This window comes from Chiloscyllium plagiosum, chromosome 34 (assembly GCF_004010195.1).
Source record: "Chiloscyllium plagiosum isolate BGI_BamShark_2017 chromosome 34, ASM401019v2, whole genome shotgun sequence".
Lineage (NCBI taxonomy): Eukaryota > Metazoa > Chordata > Chondrichthyes > Orectolobiformes > Hemiscylliidae > Chiloscyllium > Chiloscyllium plagiosum.
Window position 1 is genome coordinate 18,625,584 of NC_057743.1, and position 17,930 is coordinate 18,643,513.

The following is a 17,930-nucleotide window of genomic DNA, read 5'->3' on the forward strand; positions in this document are numbered from 1 at the left end:
TTGGTTGGGTTGGTTCGTCCGGGTGGCCCAGAATTGTCTAGTTAGGAGCAAATCAAATTGACCTGTGATGAATCTGGTGGATAAGCAGTTCATTTTATCTAAGTTCATGTATGGGATATAGCCAGTTACATTAGATCATTAGAAAATTTAGGACCTGCAAAACTAAACCCCAACATAAATTGACAGCTTTAGTAGTGTAGGAGGAAGGGTAACTCAGGCTATGAAATTATTAGTACCGGTGCTTCAGAAAGCAACAATTTGTGGGCTTGTTGTGCTGACACTAAAGGTTGTTACAAATATTTCATACAATCTTATAATAGAATAAACCCTAAAATGAAAAGTAGATATAACTGGCAATTGTGTTTAATAATATGAATTTTAATTAGTAATTTAGAAGTTTAGGTTTTGCTGCCAATGTGAGGATGAATTGTACGATCTATTTTGCTCATTTGTCAATCAAGTCGTGTTCTTGTTGATAATCTTGTTGCTGCAAGAGAGGAATAAGTCAATTTAATAAGAAATAGTCAAACAGTTGTATTCAAATAAGTCAAGCTGTAACATTTCTTTATTCATTTCACTTTTTTAAAACAATTTACTCTATCGTTTCATTTTTGGAGTTTGGAGTAAGAAGAGAAAAATCAGCAGCCTGAATGCAATTTTGAAAAGCACAATTGATGGCTTTCATTTAGATCTTTTGGATCATATGAACTAAAGAAGTATTATATTGAACTTCTGTGCAGTGTTTTAAATAACAGAATTGGAGCTGCTGATATATTTAAACATAAAGAATGTATTTGATTATTTTCAGGTGCTTTGGAGCTTTTGCTGCTCAGTATACAGATTCTTTTGGCACAAGTGCAGAATGCTTGGCTGTGTGCGCAGACGTTGTGGGGGTGGGGCTGATACTGCAGAGACTGCAGACTGAATTAATGGATCATTTTCTCCTGACATTGGAAATTCCTACCATTGTCCCTTGATATGCACAGACAAAGGCAACTCAACCACTTCCTAATTAAAATAGTTTCACTATAATCCCAGCAACATTGATGCACTGCCAGCTCCCACCACTCACTAATTTTGTCTTATTTTGAATTTGGGTTTTTAAAATAAATGGATAGGTCTATTGACTGACAGATTGTAATCAGAAATTCTGAGAGACGCTATAGACTGTTTTCAGTGCATTCACATCAGAGTTGTTCATTGTGAAATAACAGTATTTCTTAGAAAATATTCAGTTGGTTTGTGGCTTTAAGCGTTACAGAATATTCTCCAGTAATTGATATATGAAATAAAAGCAACTTCAATATTGCTGCAGGTTTGTTAGCATATTGCAAGTGATGAATCCTTGACAGGGCTTTGCATTTTTTAAAGAAAGATACAGGGTATTTTCCCACCCATTGCTAAATTACATGAAGAATTAAGAATTTAAAGATGTGTCAGCCAGATTGAAGCTGCTCTTGTGTGATTTGGAGCTATCTTTTGACAAATTGGCAGGTTGTTCATATAATGCAATGTGTTTATATTTCACCAATCTTGTGCAAGAATAGAAATTATATTCTTGAGCCCTAGCAGAATGCTGTTAGGGAGGGAGTTTCAAGTATTTGACAATGAAGAAATGCCAATAAAGTTCCAACTCATGGTCTTGAATGGTAACTTTCAGGTGGTGGTCTTAATGCACTTATTGTCTTGATCTTATGATTGATAGAGGTTGCAGGTTTAGAAGATGATGCCAAGGCTCATAAGTTGCAGAATTGTTGTAGATTGTATACACAAGCCTGGAAGTTTCCAGGTTTTGCTGTGTGAGGAAATTAATTGCTTCTGAGTCGGAGAAGTTATAAATGGGAGTGCACACTTTGCAGTCGTCAGCAGTTTTCCTCACTTAAGAACTTAAGTGAGGAAGCAGCTGAAGATGGTTGCACTGAAGATGTGTTATTCTGGAGAGCTAGAGGGCCATCTTGTGGTGCAGTGGTAGTGTTCCTACCCCCGGACCAAGAGGCCAGGGTTCAAGTCCAGCTGTTCAAGAGGTGTGTAATAACATCTGAGTAGGTTGATTAGAAAAATAGGTTAATAAAAATTTATTTTGAAGATCTAGACTTTTGTGGCATAGTGATAGTGTCCCTACCTCAGGCCTGTGGTGTCTGTGTTCAAATCCCACCTGCTACAGAAGTATGTAATAACATTTCTAAACAGACTGGTTTGAAAAAAAATTCTAAATTTATACCATGAAGAGCTGGACTGTTCTGGTGCAGTGGTAGTGTCTCTACCTCTGAGTCAGGAGACTCACATTCAGGTCATACCTGCTCCAAAGGTATATAATAACATCACTGAAGACATTGGTTCCTTCGGGTAAGTATTTTTAAATCAAAGGCTCTGTGATACAGTGGTGTGTCAATTCCTCTGAGTTAGAAAGGATTCAAGTCCCACCTTTAGGACATGATGTATTAACATCTCTGAATGAGTTGGTTAGAAAGATATCTACTCTGAAGAAGTAGGAGCTTTGTGGTACAGTAGTAGTATCCCTGTCTCTGCACCAGGAAGCCCAGGTTAAAGTCCCACCTGCTCCAGAGGTATGTGACAACATCACTGAAAAGGTTGATTAGAGAATTATGTATACACACTTGCACAGATCTGAGAGTATGGTAGTTTAAAATAAATTCTCCAAGAACTAAGGGGCTCTTGTGGAGCAGTGATAGTGACCTGGAAGCTGAGCCAGGAGGCCTGGTTTCAAGTTTCACTTGCTCCAGCATCTCTGAACAGATTGATTAGAAGATAACACTTTACCCTGAAGAACTCAGTGCACGTGTGATGCAGTGGTGATGCCCCTACGTCTGGGCCAGGACATTCAAGTTCAAGTTCTACCTGCTCCAGGGATATATCAGCACACCTGTGAACAGGTTGAGAAAACATCTGTCCTGAAGAACTGCCATGGTACTGTCCTGAGGTAAGATGATCAGCCTCCCAACAACTACAACCATCTTTTGTGCTAGGTGTGTCTGACCAATGGAACATTTTCCCATTGATTCCTTTTGTAACAATAAGAAGCCGTAACGAAACTAGCTAATCAAGATATTCGATAATTGATATCGAGGAGCCACTTTCACTTCATCTCTGGAATTCATTTACTTTTTCTATGTTGGGCCAACACTGTAGTTGAGTCTGGATTTGAGTTGTCCTGGTGGAACCCAAAATGAATATCACTGAGAACATTATTTCCATGAGGTTGCTGCTGGCGATCACTTTCAGTGACACCTTCCAATGTTTTGTTGATGATCAATAAGGTGGTAATTGGTTGGACTGGATTTGTCCTGCTTTCTCTGGACAGAACATCAGTGAATAATTTCACATTCTCTGGTCGATGTCAGTACTGGATCAGTTTATTGGGGTAATGCGAGTTCAAGAGTACTACAGTACTACAGCTATGAAATTATCAGGATCTAGAGCCTTTACTCCATCCAGTGCCTTCAATCAAGTCATAAAGTCATAACCATAGAGGTTTATAGCATGGAAACAGACCCTCTGGCCCAACCTCTCCATGCCACCCAGTTTCTACAATTCAGCTCGTCACGTTTGCCTGCACATGGTCAGTATCCCTCCCTACCTATCCCTTCCATGTACCTGGCCAAATGTCTTTTAAATTTTCAAAAGTGTACTTTCATCCATCACTACCTCTGGCAGCCTGTTCCAAAAACTCACCACCCTCTGTGTGAAGAAATTGCCCCTCTGGCCCCTTTTGTATCTCTCCCCTCCTATCTTAAAGCTATACCCTCTAGTTTGATATCGTATGGAGTGAACTGAATTGACTGAAAATAGGTATCTGTAATCAAGGGACCTCAAGCGTAGGACAAGATTGATCATCATCTCATTATTTTAATGAAGATGGTTGCAGGTATTTCAGATTTGCCTTGTGCACTGATGTTTTGATAGTGAGTGAGGATTTATTTTGGAGCCATTTCCTGTGATTGGTTGTTTAGTTTGCCAACCCAATTAATAACTGGAATTTTGATCTAAACCATTGATTTCTTTTTACACAAATATACTTTATTCATCAAATTTGTAAACAGAAACATTACACAAGCATTTCAAGTTGAATATTACAGGATTTTTAATCAAGTTTAACAAGTAAAATTGATCAAATCTACTGATTGTTACACCTGTTTAGCTCTGTCTGAAGCTTGCTGCTTTTACGGTTTAGTCTCGAGTTGTAATTTACGCAGATTGGGATCTTGCTTTTCAGTATGCGTAGTACTGCCCGGGCATGCTCTCATACACTGCCCATTGAGCAGGACTGGCACCTGGCTTGATTGTCATAGTGGTGTGAGGGACTTGCTGAACCATTAAATTATCATGATGTGGAGGTGCTAATGTTGGACTGGCATGGACAAAGTTAAAAATCGTGTAATACCAACAGGTTTATTTGAACAAAGAACAAAGAAAATTTACAACCCAGGAATAGGCCCTTTGGTCCTCCAAGCCTAAGCCAATCTAAACTTATCGCCCAATTCCAAAGCATCTGTATCCCCCTGCTCTGCACCTACTCATGCCTCTGTCTAGATGCATGTTAAATGAATCTACGTGCGTGCCACTACTTCCTCTGCTGGCTAAGCATTCCAGCCACCTAGCACCCTCTGTGTAAAGTACTTGCTGCGTGTATCCCCCTTAAATTTTTCACCTCTCATCTTGAAAGCGTGACCTCTTGTTATTGAATCCCTGACCCTGGGAAAAAGCTTATGTCTGACCATACGGTATATACTCTTCATGATTTTGTAGAACTCAATCAGGTCCCCCCTCAATCTCATTTTTTCTAATGAAAACAATCCTAACCTACTCAACCTCTCTTCATAGCTAGCACCTTCCATACCAGGCAACATCCTCGTAAACCTTCTCCAAAGCGTCCACATCCTTTTGATAATTTGGCAACCAGAATTGTACACAGTATTCTAAATGCGGCCGAACCAGTTTTGTACACTTTTAACATGACCTGCCAGCTCTTATACTCAATACCCCATCCAATGAAGGCAAGCAAACCATGTGCCTTCTTGACCAATCTATCCAACTGTGCAGCCACCTTCAGGGTACAATGGACCTGCACTCCCAGATCTCTCTGCTCATCAATTTTTCCCAAGGCTCTTCTGTTTACAGTATAGTTTGCTCTAGAATTAGACTTCCCAAAATGCATCACCTCTCATTTGTCTGGATTGAACTCCATCTGCCATTTCGCTGCCCAACTCTCCAGTCTAATCTATATTCTGCTGTATTCTTTGACAGTCCCCTATGCATTCTGCTACTCCATCAATCCTCGTGTAATCTGCAAACTTACTGATCAGATCAACAGTGCCCTCTTCCAGATCATTTATGTATATCACAACAACAGTGGCCCCTGCACTGATCCCTGTGGAACACCACTGGTCACTTTTCTCCATTTCGAGAAACTCCCTACTACTACTCTGTCTTCTGTTGCTCAGCCAGTTCTTTATCCATCTAGTTAGAACACCCTGCACACCGTGTGACTTCACTTTCTCCATTTGTTTACCATGGCGAACCTTATCAAACGCCTTACAAAAGTCCATGTATATGACACCTACAGCCCTTCCTTCATCTATCAACTTGGTTACTTCCTCGAAGAACTCTATTAAGTTGGTAAGGCACAATCTACCCCACACAAACCATGTTGCCTACATTGATAAGCCCATTCGTTTCCAAATATAAATAGATTTTATCCCTCAGTACCTTCTCCAGCAACTTTTCCATCACTGATGTCAGGCTCACTGGTCTGTAGTTACCTGGAATATCCCTATTACCCTTCTTGTAAAGGGGGACAACATGAGCAACCCTCCTGTCCTCCTGCACCTCACCTGTGTTTAAGGATGCTACAAAGATATCTGTCAGGGCCCCAGCTATTTCCTCTCGCCTCCCTCAGCAACCTGGGATAGATCCCATCTGGTCTTGGGGATTTATCCACCGTAATATCTTTTAGCCTACCCAACATATCTTCCCTCCTTACGTCAACGTGATCCAGAGTAAACAAACTTCTATCTCTAATCTCAGCATTTATCACCACCTTTTCCTCGGTGAACACTGATGCAAAGTAATAATTGAGAATCTCACCCATTTTCTCAGGTTTGACACACAACCTTCATTCCTTATCCTTTAAGTGGACCAACCCTTTCTCTGGTTACCCTCTTGCTTCTTATATAAGAATAGAAGGCCTTGGGATTCTCTCTAATTCTGCTTGCCAAAGCTATTTCATGACCCCTTTTAGCCTGCGTGATTCCTTATTTAAGAATGGTCCTACTCTCCTGATATTCCTGTAAGGCCTGTTCTGTTCTTAGCTGCCTGGACCTTATGTACACTTCGCTTTTCCTCTTGGCTAGTCGCACGGTTTCTCCTGTCATCCACAGTTCACGAATCTTGCCTTTCCTATCCCATGTTTTCAAAGGATCATGCCTATCTGCACTATCTTCAACCTATCTTTGAAAGCCTCCCACATATCAAATGTGGACTTTCCTTCAAAAGCTGTGTCCAATTCACATTTCCCAGCTCCTGCCTAATTTTGATATAATTGGCCTTGGCCCAGTTTAGTACTCGTCCCTTAGGACCACACTTATCTTTGTCTGCGAGTATTCTAATACTTACAGAATTGTGGTCACTATTCCCAAAGAAATCCCCCACTGCAACTTCTACCACCTGGCCTGACTCATTTCCCCAACACCAGGTCCAATATGGCCTCTTCCCTTGTCGGACTATTGATATACTGCTGTAGAAAGCTTTCCTGGACGCTCCTTACAAATTCTGACCCATTCAGACCTTTGACACTAAGTGTACCCCAGTCAATGTTCGGACAATTAAAATCTCCCATTACCACCACCCTGTTGCCTCTACATCATTCCATAATCTATTTACCTATTTGTTCTTCTATCTCACGCTCACTGTTGGGAGGGCTGTAATACAGCCCCACCAATGTAACTGCACCCTTCTTATTTCTCAGCTCCACCCATAGCGCCTCACTGCTCAAGCCCTTCATAGTGTCCTCCTTTAGCACAGCTGTGATATCATCCCTGACCAGCAATGCAACTCCTCCCCCATTTTTATTCCCTCCCTGTCCTGTCTGAAGCATCTATATCCTGGAACATTTAGTTGTCAATCATGCTGTTCCTTCACCCAAGCCTCTGATTGCAAAACGTCATATTCCCAGGCACCAATCCAAGCCCTCAGTTCATCTGCCTTACCCACTGTACTCCTTGTATATGCACTTCAGGCCGCCAGTTCTTCTGCGTTCGTCTGCTCTCTGCCTCCTCTTCCCCTTGATAATGCTAACTTTGTGATTCTTACCTTCTCCGGTTTCCACCTCACTGTCGAGTAGTCTTCTCTTCTGGTTCCCAACCCCCTGCCACATTAGTTTAAAACCTCTTCAACAGCAGTAGCAAAAACTCCCCCAAGGACATTAGTTCCAGTCTGGTTCAGGTGTAGACCATCCAATTTGTAATAGTCCCACCTTCCCCAGAACCGGTCCCAATATCCCACAAATTTGAACCCCTCCCTCCTATGCCATCCCTCAAGCCACGTGCTCATCCTGCCTATTATTTCATTTTTACCCTGGCTAGCATGTGGCGCTGGTAGCAATCCTGAGATCACTACCTTTGATGTCCTCCTCTTTGACTTCTCTCCTCGCTCCCTGAATTCTGCTTTCAGGACCTCCTCTCATTTTTCACTTGTATCATTGGTGCCAATGTGCACCACGACAACTGGCTGTTTACTGTCCCCTTTCATCTTCAGCCGATCAGTGACATCCCTGACCCGAGCACCTGGGAGGCCACAAACCATCTGGGAGTCTCGTTTTCAGCCACAGAACCACTTGTCTACTTGCCTTACAATAGAATCCCCTATGACTATGACTCTACGAGTCTTTTTCCCGCTGTTCTGAACAGCAGTGCCCACCACAGTGCCATGATCCTGGCAACTGCTGCCCTGCCCTGGTGAGCCATCTCCCCCAACAATATCCAAAATGGTATATCTGTTTTGGAGGGAAATGGCCGCAGGGGACATCTGCACTGCCTTCCTACTCTTTCTCTGTCTTTTGGTCACCCATTCACTGTCTCCCTCAGCAATCCTAATCTGCTGTGTGATCAATTCACTAAACGTGCTATCCACGACACCCTCAGCATCGTGGATGTTCCACAGTGAGTCCATCCGCGGCTACAGAGCCATCACCTGGTCAAACAAGAGCTGCAGCTGGACACACATCTTGCAAGTATAAGAGTCAGGGACGTCAGCCACTTCCTTGAGCTCCCACATCAGCTACCTGATGAAGGAGCAGCGCTCCAAAAGCTAGTGCTTCCAGGTAAACATGTTGGACTATAATCTGGTATTGTGATTTTTAACATTAAATTATTGGTTGTGGTTGAAAGCAGTCCTACTGCTGCTGATGGCCTGCAGCTCCTCATTGCCCAGTTTTAAGCTGTTAGATTTTGTCTGAATATATTTAATATAATGGAGGGTGGCATCTGTGTGAAGATGAGGCTTTATCTCCACAAATGTTGAGTTGACTACAAACACAGTGATGATAATGGAGGAGTCTGGGGCATTGAACGTGAGGCATAATTTGGTGAGAATGTTCTTCTCCTTTCAGTGCCTAATGTTCACTTATACATGTCAATACAAAAGAAATGAATATTTCAAAGTTGAACAGTACGATTACTCAGAGGCTCAAAAGTTTATCTTATACGGCAAACAGTTTAAGTCATGAAATCATTACTGATAGTTTTAATCAGTTTCTTTTCAATGACATTCATTTTTGTGGATGGATGCTACTCAATGTCCAGAAAAACTTTGTCTGTTTGCCTGGTTTGTATTATTACTTTCGTATTGCTGGGCCTGTTTCCTGGTGATATATAATATTTGATGTCAGATGTATTCAGGAAACTTAAAAAAAACCAGTCTGTACACACTTGCTATTGCTGGAAAATTCTTTGGCATGTCTACTCTATATTTTTATTCCCAGGGAATATTGCCTCAATTCAGATGTTACAACAGCTGTTTAAGAAATACTTCTTGAATTCTTCAGCTAATTCTTTTGGACATCAGATGAATATTTTGCAGAAGTGTACCAAGTAAAATATGAAAGAAACCATTTTTATTAAAGCAGAATTTAAAATGAGCTTGTGTTTCCTCATATTTCATCTGAAGTTTACAATTTTTAATTCTCATTTTTTTTTTCGATTGAAAAAATGCCCTGAAAGGAAGAGAGATCAGTGACTATATTCCAAAAATACTTTATTCGCAATGGAGCACCTTGAGGTATCTGGTGTTGGGAGCGCTATATGCAATTCAAGACTTTCTAATTGAATACAATGATTTTTGGATTTGTCACCAAGTGCCGCCATCAAACCTAATCCTGTCAAGTATAGCAGAGCTAAATGCAAGGATAGGTATTTCAAGAACAATCTACTTGAACCAAGCCTAAGGTGATCATCTATTAATATGATGCTTTCTCACTTTCTATCCAGCTATCCTGTTAACCTTTTGAGAAAAAGAAAATCATTTTGTGGTTTAGGTATGAATGCCATATGTGACTAGATCGAAATTGCCCAAATAAATGATGAAACTGAGTTAGAGTGGTGGAGAAATTTAGAAAAGGGAATTCCAAGCTGAAGACGTAGTCATCAGTGGTGAAGCATCACAGTGTATTGGAGTTTTGAAGGGTTGGGGGTGATTAAATATAGGGAGGGTAAGTTTATGGAAGAATTTGAAAATGGGTATGAGAATTTTAAAATGGAAGTGAATCTTAACTGGGCACAATTGTACGACCAAGAGCTCAAGGGTGCTGAGTGAACAAAATATGTTAGGAAAACATCAGAGTTTGGACAACCTCAAATCTGCAAAGGGTAAAATGTGAGATGTCAGACAGGGAGGGAAATAATCAAATAGAGATAACAAGGATATAGATTAGAGTTTCAGCAGCAGATGAGTTGAGTAGAGGGAGTTGGGAGATACTAGAGGTAATGGTATGAATAGGAGGAAAATCCATTGCATGTAATTTGTTTTTAGCCACAATTATATAAAAATGGTACCAGTTGAGTGCCATTGTTGAGGAGAAGAACTGGAGGAGAATGGTCTGATCACAGAACCATAAGAGTTAGGTACAGGAGTATGTCATTCAGTTGCTCCAGCCTACTCCGCTGTTCAACAGGATCATGGCTGATCTGAGATTCCCAGCCTCCACTTTCCTGCCTTTGCCTTGTAACCATTGATTTCCCCTACAGATCAAGAATCTTATTTGTCGCAGCTTTAAGTATGCAGAAGGACTCTGCTCCCACACCTCTCTGTGGCAAAAAGCTCCAAAGCCACTCAACCCTCTGAGAAAAGAAATTCCTCCTTAACTCAGTCTGACATCGGCACCTCTTCATTCTGAGACTATCCCTTCAGGACATAGACTCTCCGATGAGGGGAAATATCCTCTCAGCATTTACTATGTCCAGCCCCTTATTATACATTTCAATGAGGTCACCTCTCATTCTTCTAAATTCCAATGAATAGGGCCCCAACCTGTTTAGCCTTTACTCATAAGCCAATTCCTCCATTCCAGTGATCATCCTAGTGAACCTTCACGGAGCTGCCTCCAAAGAAATAATGCCATTCCTTAAATTAGGGGTCCAAAATTGTTGTCTGCTTCAGATGTGGTCTCGCCAGCATCTTGGACAGTTGTAGTGTTTTGACACAGCAGTGAACCCTTCTGATAATAAAACTAAACACCCAGAAAAGTTCACCTCGCCCGTAATCTGTTAAAATATGAGTGACAGAGAGCTCCCAAATTCCATTATTTAAAGAAAATAATATCAATTTATTCTTTAACTCTGAAAGTGAACATTAAACAACAACTATTCACAACTGTAAGCTCCCCTTTCTTTTTACTGCTTATTACCTGCCTCCAACTCTGTAACAATATAATGTCCTAATATAACACTTATTAAAATTGTATTAACTTAATTTCAAAACCATACAACGGCTGTTGTCGTCGGTGTCTTTCTTCTTCTAGCTGAAGATCTCCCTCGGTCATCTTTCTTTTTACTGTGAAGATGTTTCATATGAAACGGTAGCTTTTGATAGTGTTTCAATGGCAGTTACACTGTCTGATTTTTAAAATGCCTCCCTTTTTTTAATATCCCCAACATCGGATCATCTCATTGTTTTGATGTTGGCAAAACGATAAATTTAAACTCGATTGGGTTTTAGTATCCTGGGGAATAATTTTAAACTGGTTAAATTCAAATTGTTGTCAATACAGAAACCAACTCTGATATCCATTTCACAGCCAACTGTTACATGTTTTCAATTTTCCAGTACACTCTGACACTGCTCTTGTAAGCTCTCTCTGCAGAACAGCATTCACACACTCTTAAAGGTACAGTACACGCCTTCAACGTCATAACAGGAGTAAGAATTTCCTATTCTTATACTCCAGCATCCTTGAAATAAGGGCCAACATTCCCCTAACCTTTACGATTACCTGCTGCACTTTATTCCTTTGTGTTGCAGCTTTTCTCCATTTAAATAATAGTCTGTTCTTTTGTTCTCCCTTCCAAAATGAACAACTTTTTGTTCTCCCACATTAAATTCCATTTATCAACTTGCTGCCCAGTTACTTGACATTTCAATATCTCAAACTATTTATATCTCTTGCACAACTTGCCTTTCCACCTATTTTTGTCATCTCCAAATTTTGCTACAGTACAATCACTTCTTCCTCTAAGTCGTTAATATATATTTTGTCCCAGCACTAATCCCTGTTGAATCCTACTGGTTATCAACCTGAAAAAGAGCCACTATTTCCCTGCCCATTGCTACTTCTCTATCCATGTCAATATATTACCTCCAATACCATGGGCCCTTATCTTATGGCCTAACCATTGGTGAGGTATCTTGTTGAGTGCTTTCTGGAAGTTCAAATGCAACACATTTCGTTGTTCCCCTCCAGCCAATAGGACAAGATCTGAGGATTCACCTTTTGTCACAGTCACACAAGGTGTTACAAAGAGTCATCTCAAACCCTCTGCTCCATAATTTTATTTCATTTATTTTATTTTTTTTAAATATGTTTTTCACTTCTGTACGTCTTATTTCTTGATTGTCTCTCTTTCTCTCGCTCCCCACTCTCTCATCATCTTTTTCCTCTCCTGTTCCCCCTTTGCTACCCTTCTCCCCTGTTTTCCATTTTGCCTCTACTTCACCCATTCCCCCTCCATCCCCCATATATTTTGTCACATCGCACTGGTTTCAGCCTTGGTCATTCACAGCTCCTAATCTCCATATAATCTCTCTGTGCACTGTCATTATCACCTCTTTATTGCTACCTTTGCTTCTGGAGCCATGACTCACCTTCTGTCAGCCTAGTATAAATACCTCCCTATTTCTTCCTTTTTTTTTAGCTTTGACAAAGGGTCAGTTAGACTCGAAACGTCAGCTCTTTTCTCTCCTTACAGATGCTGCCAGACCTGCTGAGATTTTCCAGCATTTTCTCTCTTTGGGTTAAAAAGAGCCATTTCATTACTCTGGTGGGCCAGAAACTTGATTGGAGGGATTCAAACATGAATCTCCAGGAAAGGATCTCCAGTATTTGAGAAACACCAGTTCATTAATTTTGGAAAGAAAACGGAAGCCGGAGGCTGAAACAACAGTTTCCAAAAATACTGAATTTTTTTATTGAGTGGGAAGATGCTGACAGATTTGAAAGAGTTGGAGACAGAACCTGAGGAGGGAGAACTGTTAACAGATTCATCTGTCAGAGGATCCAGGAAAGGAAATTGGATTGTCAGTAGTTTTTTGGGAATATAGTTTAAATTCCCATGAGATTCCACCTCCTGTGTATATAATTGAGAACATACGAGATAGAATCTCATGGACAAGATGAATTTAGAAAGAGCAAAAGAGAAGATTAGAGAGAAACTAGAGTAAGATGTAAGCTTAGGGCAATGCCATGGCGAGTCAGCAGGAAGTTCGATTTGGTGGGTTAAGAGGCAGGGAGTAAATGACTTTGTAACTTCTAATTAATAGTATCAACATCACTAATGTTTTGTTGATAGATGTATTGATAGTATGTGGGCTATACAAGTGGAATACCATTGAGCTTGTCTTGTGGTTGGTTTATTCTCTAGACCATGTAAGATTGTATATCCTGAAGGATATGCCACACAGGAAGTAACCCAAGGGACCACCAGGGTGCCTGAAGGTCCAGTTCAGGGATACTGTCAAAAGAGACGACAGCTGTCAAAATCGAGCGCAACAATGGGAAACAAAGCAGAGGTCAGCCCTGAAATCAGGGTGTCAACAGAGATCATCACTTATAGTACCCAAGGCATGCTTCATCTTTCCAGAATTGACTCATTCTGTCATTACAAGAAATGTGGCAGATACTCTTAACTCACCTTACCAATGTTCTGAGCTTGCATTCCCATCATCTCTCCCAGATGGAAGGATGCCAACCATTTGCAGATTGACTTCAGAACATTGGAGTGCTATAAATTTGAATCAGAATTACCATTTAGTTGTTTGGAGGGGGAAGTTGTTTGGGTATAGTTTGGAATGGGATTGATGATTCTCCAGCATTTTCTCTGTTTGGGTTGTACAGTTTCGTGGTTTAAGATCTTACAATCAACCTTTTGACAGGAGACCTATGAAGCAGAATTTGAAAGATAAAGATGTGAATAGTGCATCCTGTATTTATCAGGACAATCTTGTAATTATCCACCAAATATTTTAATCTTGCTTATAATGATTTTTTAATTACAAGATCCTATGTTCGCATTTAAAATCAAAACCCATGGTGTAATCTTGTTGCAGTGTTAAGAAGTCCTATGAACAAACATGAAACCTTTAAGCTTCGTGTCTTCTAGCTTTTCAGTCTGTATTGCAAAAAAACCAATGTTCCAACCAACTTTAGTACCATGCTTTGCATTGCTTTTATGATTGATTAAAACTTTAATTATAAATAATCAAGGATAGATAATGTCTTTAAAAGTTTGGCTGAATTATATTTTGTAGGTATTCGTTCATTAATCTGTGCTCTGACCCCGTGTCTGCGTGGGTTTCCTCCGGATGCTCTGGTTTCCTCCCACAGTCCAAAGATGTGCACGTCAGGTGAATTGGCCATGCTAAATTGCCCGTAGTGTTAGGTAAGGGGTAAATGTAGGGGTATGGGTGGGTTGCGCTTCGGCGGGTTGGTGTGGACTTGTTGGACCGAAGGGCCTGTTTCCACACTGTAATGTAATGTAATCTAATCTAATCTAATTTTGTACCTGACGCCTGTGTTGATATTCAAAGTCGATTGATTATAACCTTTTATTTGCTGTACAATGGTTTAATTGGGACATCTGTCATCATAAGATTTCTGATTCTGTGGATGAGTGGTAGCAGTGTTGCAGATAAATAGATCCATATTCCTCAAGTTCTGTAAGGTGCTTGTGTTTTGTCTATTTGTATTTTATTGTTGTTTTCTGAAGAGTCCATTTGGAAACTGTTTAGACAAGTTGACTGCTCCGTCTCTACCAACATTATAAACTTTTCTTAATTAGATAACGACATGGAATATTTTCCTATTAGTTTATAGGATGTGGACTTTGCTGGCAAGGACAGTATTTATTCCCTATTCAGAATTGCCCTTGTACTGCTGCAGTTACACAGCAAGCTTCATAATTATGACTCAGAGATGTTGGAAAAACTATGCTATACTTCCAACTCGAGGTGGTTTGTGACTTTAAAGGGAACCTGTGCAGTGATGGTGTTCCCATTATCCTTAGCTGAAGATGATTTGGTTTAAGACACTGCCCTGAAGCACACCTGCAGCACGATCCTGGGGCTGAGACAACATGAATTCACAGCACAGGATGGACCATCTGGTCCAGTTAAGTTATGTCAGTGTTTATGTTCACTTGAGCATCCTCCCACTTCACCTTATCTAAGCTTGTCAGCATGTCCATCCTTCTATCTTGCACATAACTTATCTTGCATCCACTTAAATTCATTCAAACTGTTTGCCTTAACTACTCCATGGTAGCCTGTCTCAGAACTGTTTGTGTAATGAGATTTTTGTGGATTCCTACTTGGAATTCAAATGACTTTACTTTAGGGTGGCACGGTGGCCCAGTGGTTAGCACTGCTGCCTCACAGCACCAGGGTCCTGAGTTTGATTCCCACCTGTCTGTGTGGCATTTGCACATTCTCCCTGTGTCTGCGTGGGTTTCCTCCGGGTGCTCCGGTTTCCTCCCACAATCCAAAGATGTGCAGGTCAGGTGAATTGACCATGCTAAATTGTCCACAGTGTTAGGTGCATTAGTCAGGGATAAATATAGGAGAATGGGTTTGGATGGGTTTCTCTTCAGAGGGGCAGTGTGGACTTGTTAGGCCGAAGTGCCTGTTTTCCACACTGTAGAGGATCAGAATCTAATGGCTGAAGAGAAAATCTGAGTTGTGTAACCTTTATAACTTGTGACTTACAGTCTTTTTGATTTCCCAGAAACATAACGAGATAGAACATAGAACAAAGAAGAATACAGCGCAGTACAGGCCCTTTGGCCCTCGATGTTGCGCCAATCCAAGCCCACCTAACCTACACTAGCCCACTATCCTCCATATGGCTATCCAATGCCCGCTTAAATGCCCATAAAGAGGGAGAGTCCACCATTGATACTGGCAGGGCATTCCATGAACTCACGACTCGCTGAGTAAAGAACCTACCCCTAACATCTGTCCTATACCTATCATCCCTTAATTTAAAGCTGTGCCCCCTCGTAATAGCTGACTCCATACGTGGAAAAAGGTTCTCACGGTCGACCCTATCTAAACCCCTAATCATCTTGTACACCTCTATCAAGTCACCCCTAAAACTTCTTTCCTCCAATGAAAACAGCCCCAAGTGCCTCAGCCTTTCCTCACACAATCTTCCTACCATACCAGGCAACATCCAGGTAAACCTCCTCTGCACCCGTTCCAGTGCCCCACATCCTTCCTATTGTATGGCGAACAAAACTGCACACAATACTCCAGATGCGACCGCACCAGAGTCTTATACAACTGCAACATGACCTCAGTACTCCGGAACTCAATTCCTCTACCAATAAAAGCCAGTACGCCATATGCCTTCTTCACCGCACTATTTACCTGGGATTGCTGTTGCTGTTGTTCATCATTCTGATAACAGGCTAACATCTCTGCACTCTATATCTCGCATTAACATTCACGATGAGCAACAAGTCTGTTATCAGCACAACAGCAAATGCATGGGACAAGCTTGTCACTTTTATGCAACTAAATCCATCTCCTTTAAATAGGCCCATAAACTTGATACCTGCACTTCTTCAGTCTACAATTCTATAAGATTATAAGAAAGCCTCTTTCTTAGAAGATCATTTGTAAAACATGCCTAATGAAGAACTATAATTAACAAAGACCATGTAATGCTGCACAATGTATCAAAACACAAATCAGAGGACATAGAGATTATGGTTACTTAGCAACACAAGTGCTGCACCCAATTCTGTTCACTGAGGTATACAGATGAAATGCAGATAAGATGAAGACAGGAGAGGGTTGGATATATCAGCCTTCAAAAGAAGGCATCCAGTGGTAATCTTATAGTATCTTTTCAATTTGCTTAAAATCTATGTTGCTTCAAGTAATATTGCAACAGTAGAACTGTGACGAATCCTCAGCAGTGCTCTTTGTAAGATAGATTTCCTGCCAATGTTTTTTTAAGGTTGGGATCTACAAGGCCTTCTTGGTCAAGTATGGTAAAGGAGAACCATGAGGTAATCTAATGGGAAGATGCTCTTATTCTAAGCAAGACATGGTCTATTGCATTATGGCAATCAGGCACAAGTTACATCGTCCGTCATATCAATGTTTAAAATACTATAAGGGAGATGTAGATGGTAACTTTAACATGCCTGGTCAATCCTTTCAGAGCTTAACCCCTATACAACAGGACAAACTAATGAAAGTAGCATTTAGGATTGATTTTAGGAACTCTTTTCATATAAACTGATACATTTTGTAATAGATTTCCAAGATTAGTGGAAGTGAAAATCCTGGAGTCTTTAATGAATCCTAAGATGAAAATGGAACGCTAGAGATGAAAAGATTTATCTGGACAACTGAAATAGGCTGGATTGTTTTACTCGTTTGCAATTTCTTGCAGTTTTGCAAAGCTAGTTAAGACATTTCGATTGATGGTTTAGGACTGAAAAATGTAATATCCAAATATTTCACATAGGTGGCATCAGGTAAAAGCAGACTCCATTGCAAAGTGAGCATTCTTTCAGTTTTCCAGCTATTTCTGAAGATTCATTCCTAACGTTTGCAATATGACTATACTATTAGCAAAATAATTGGTTGAGTAGGTTGGGCCTGTACACATTGCAGTTTAGAAGAATTTGAGATAATCTTATTCAAGCAGACTAGATTCTTAGAGAAATTGACAGATAAATTCAGTAACGTTGTTTCCCCTTATGGGAGAGTCTAGAACCAGAAGGCATAATCTCAGAGTATCACTAAAACAGAGATAAGGAGGAACTTCTCCACTCAGAGTAATGAATCTGTGAAAACGTAATGGACTTTTTACTGCAGGAAATTGTGAACAGCAGAGTCTGACCAATGTTCAAGGCCAAGATAGATTTTTCATCAGTAAAGGAATCAAGGGCTATAGCAAAAAATAATGTTGAGGGTCAGATCAGACATAATTGTATTGAATGGCAGAGCAGACTTGAGCCGAATGGGTCTACTTCTGCGTAGTCCAATGGCTTTGTATTGAAGATAATGCTATTGGGCAGGGTAGAAAAGGCCCAGTGGTTAGCATTGCTGCCTCACAGCGCCTGTAGACCCGGGTTCAATTCCCGACTCAGGCGACTGACTGTGTGGAGTTTGCACATTCTCCCCGTGTCTGC

General features: G+C 40.7%; 2 protein-coding genes across 3 annotated transcripts in view; one reads left to right on the forward strand and one right to left on the reverse strand.

Annotated features, from left to right (window-relative positions):
* rimkla (ribosomal modification protein rimK-like family member A) overlaps positions 1-17,930 on the forward strand; it is a 78,832-nt gene that overhangs the window by 14,408 nt on the left and 46,494 nt on the right. The window lies entirely within an intron of this gene.
* Positions 410-17,930, reverse strand: part of zmynd12 (zinc finger, MYND-type containing 12) — a 100,734-nt gene continuing 83,213 nt past the window's right edge. The window contains exon 8 of the mRNA XM_043675683.1: positions 410-487. Within this exon, the coding sequence (XP_043531618.1) occupies positions 446-487 (42 nt within the window). The 3' untranslated portion in view covers positions 410-445. The remainder of the gene's footprint in view (positions 488-17,930) is intronic.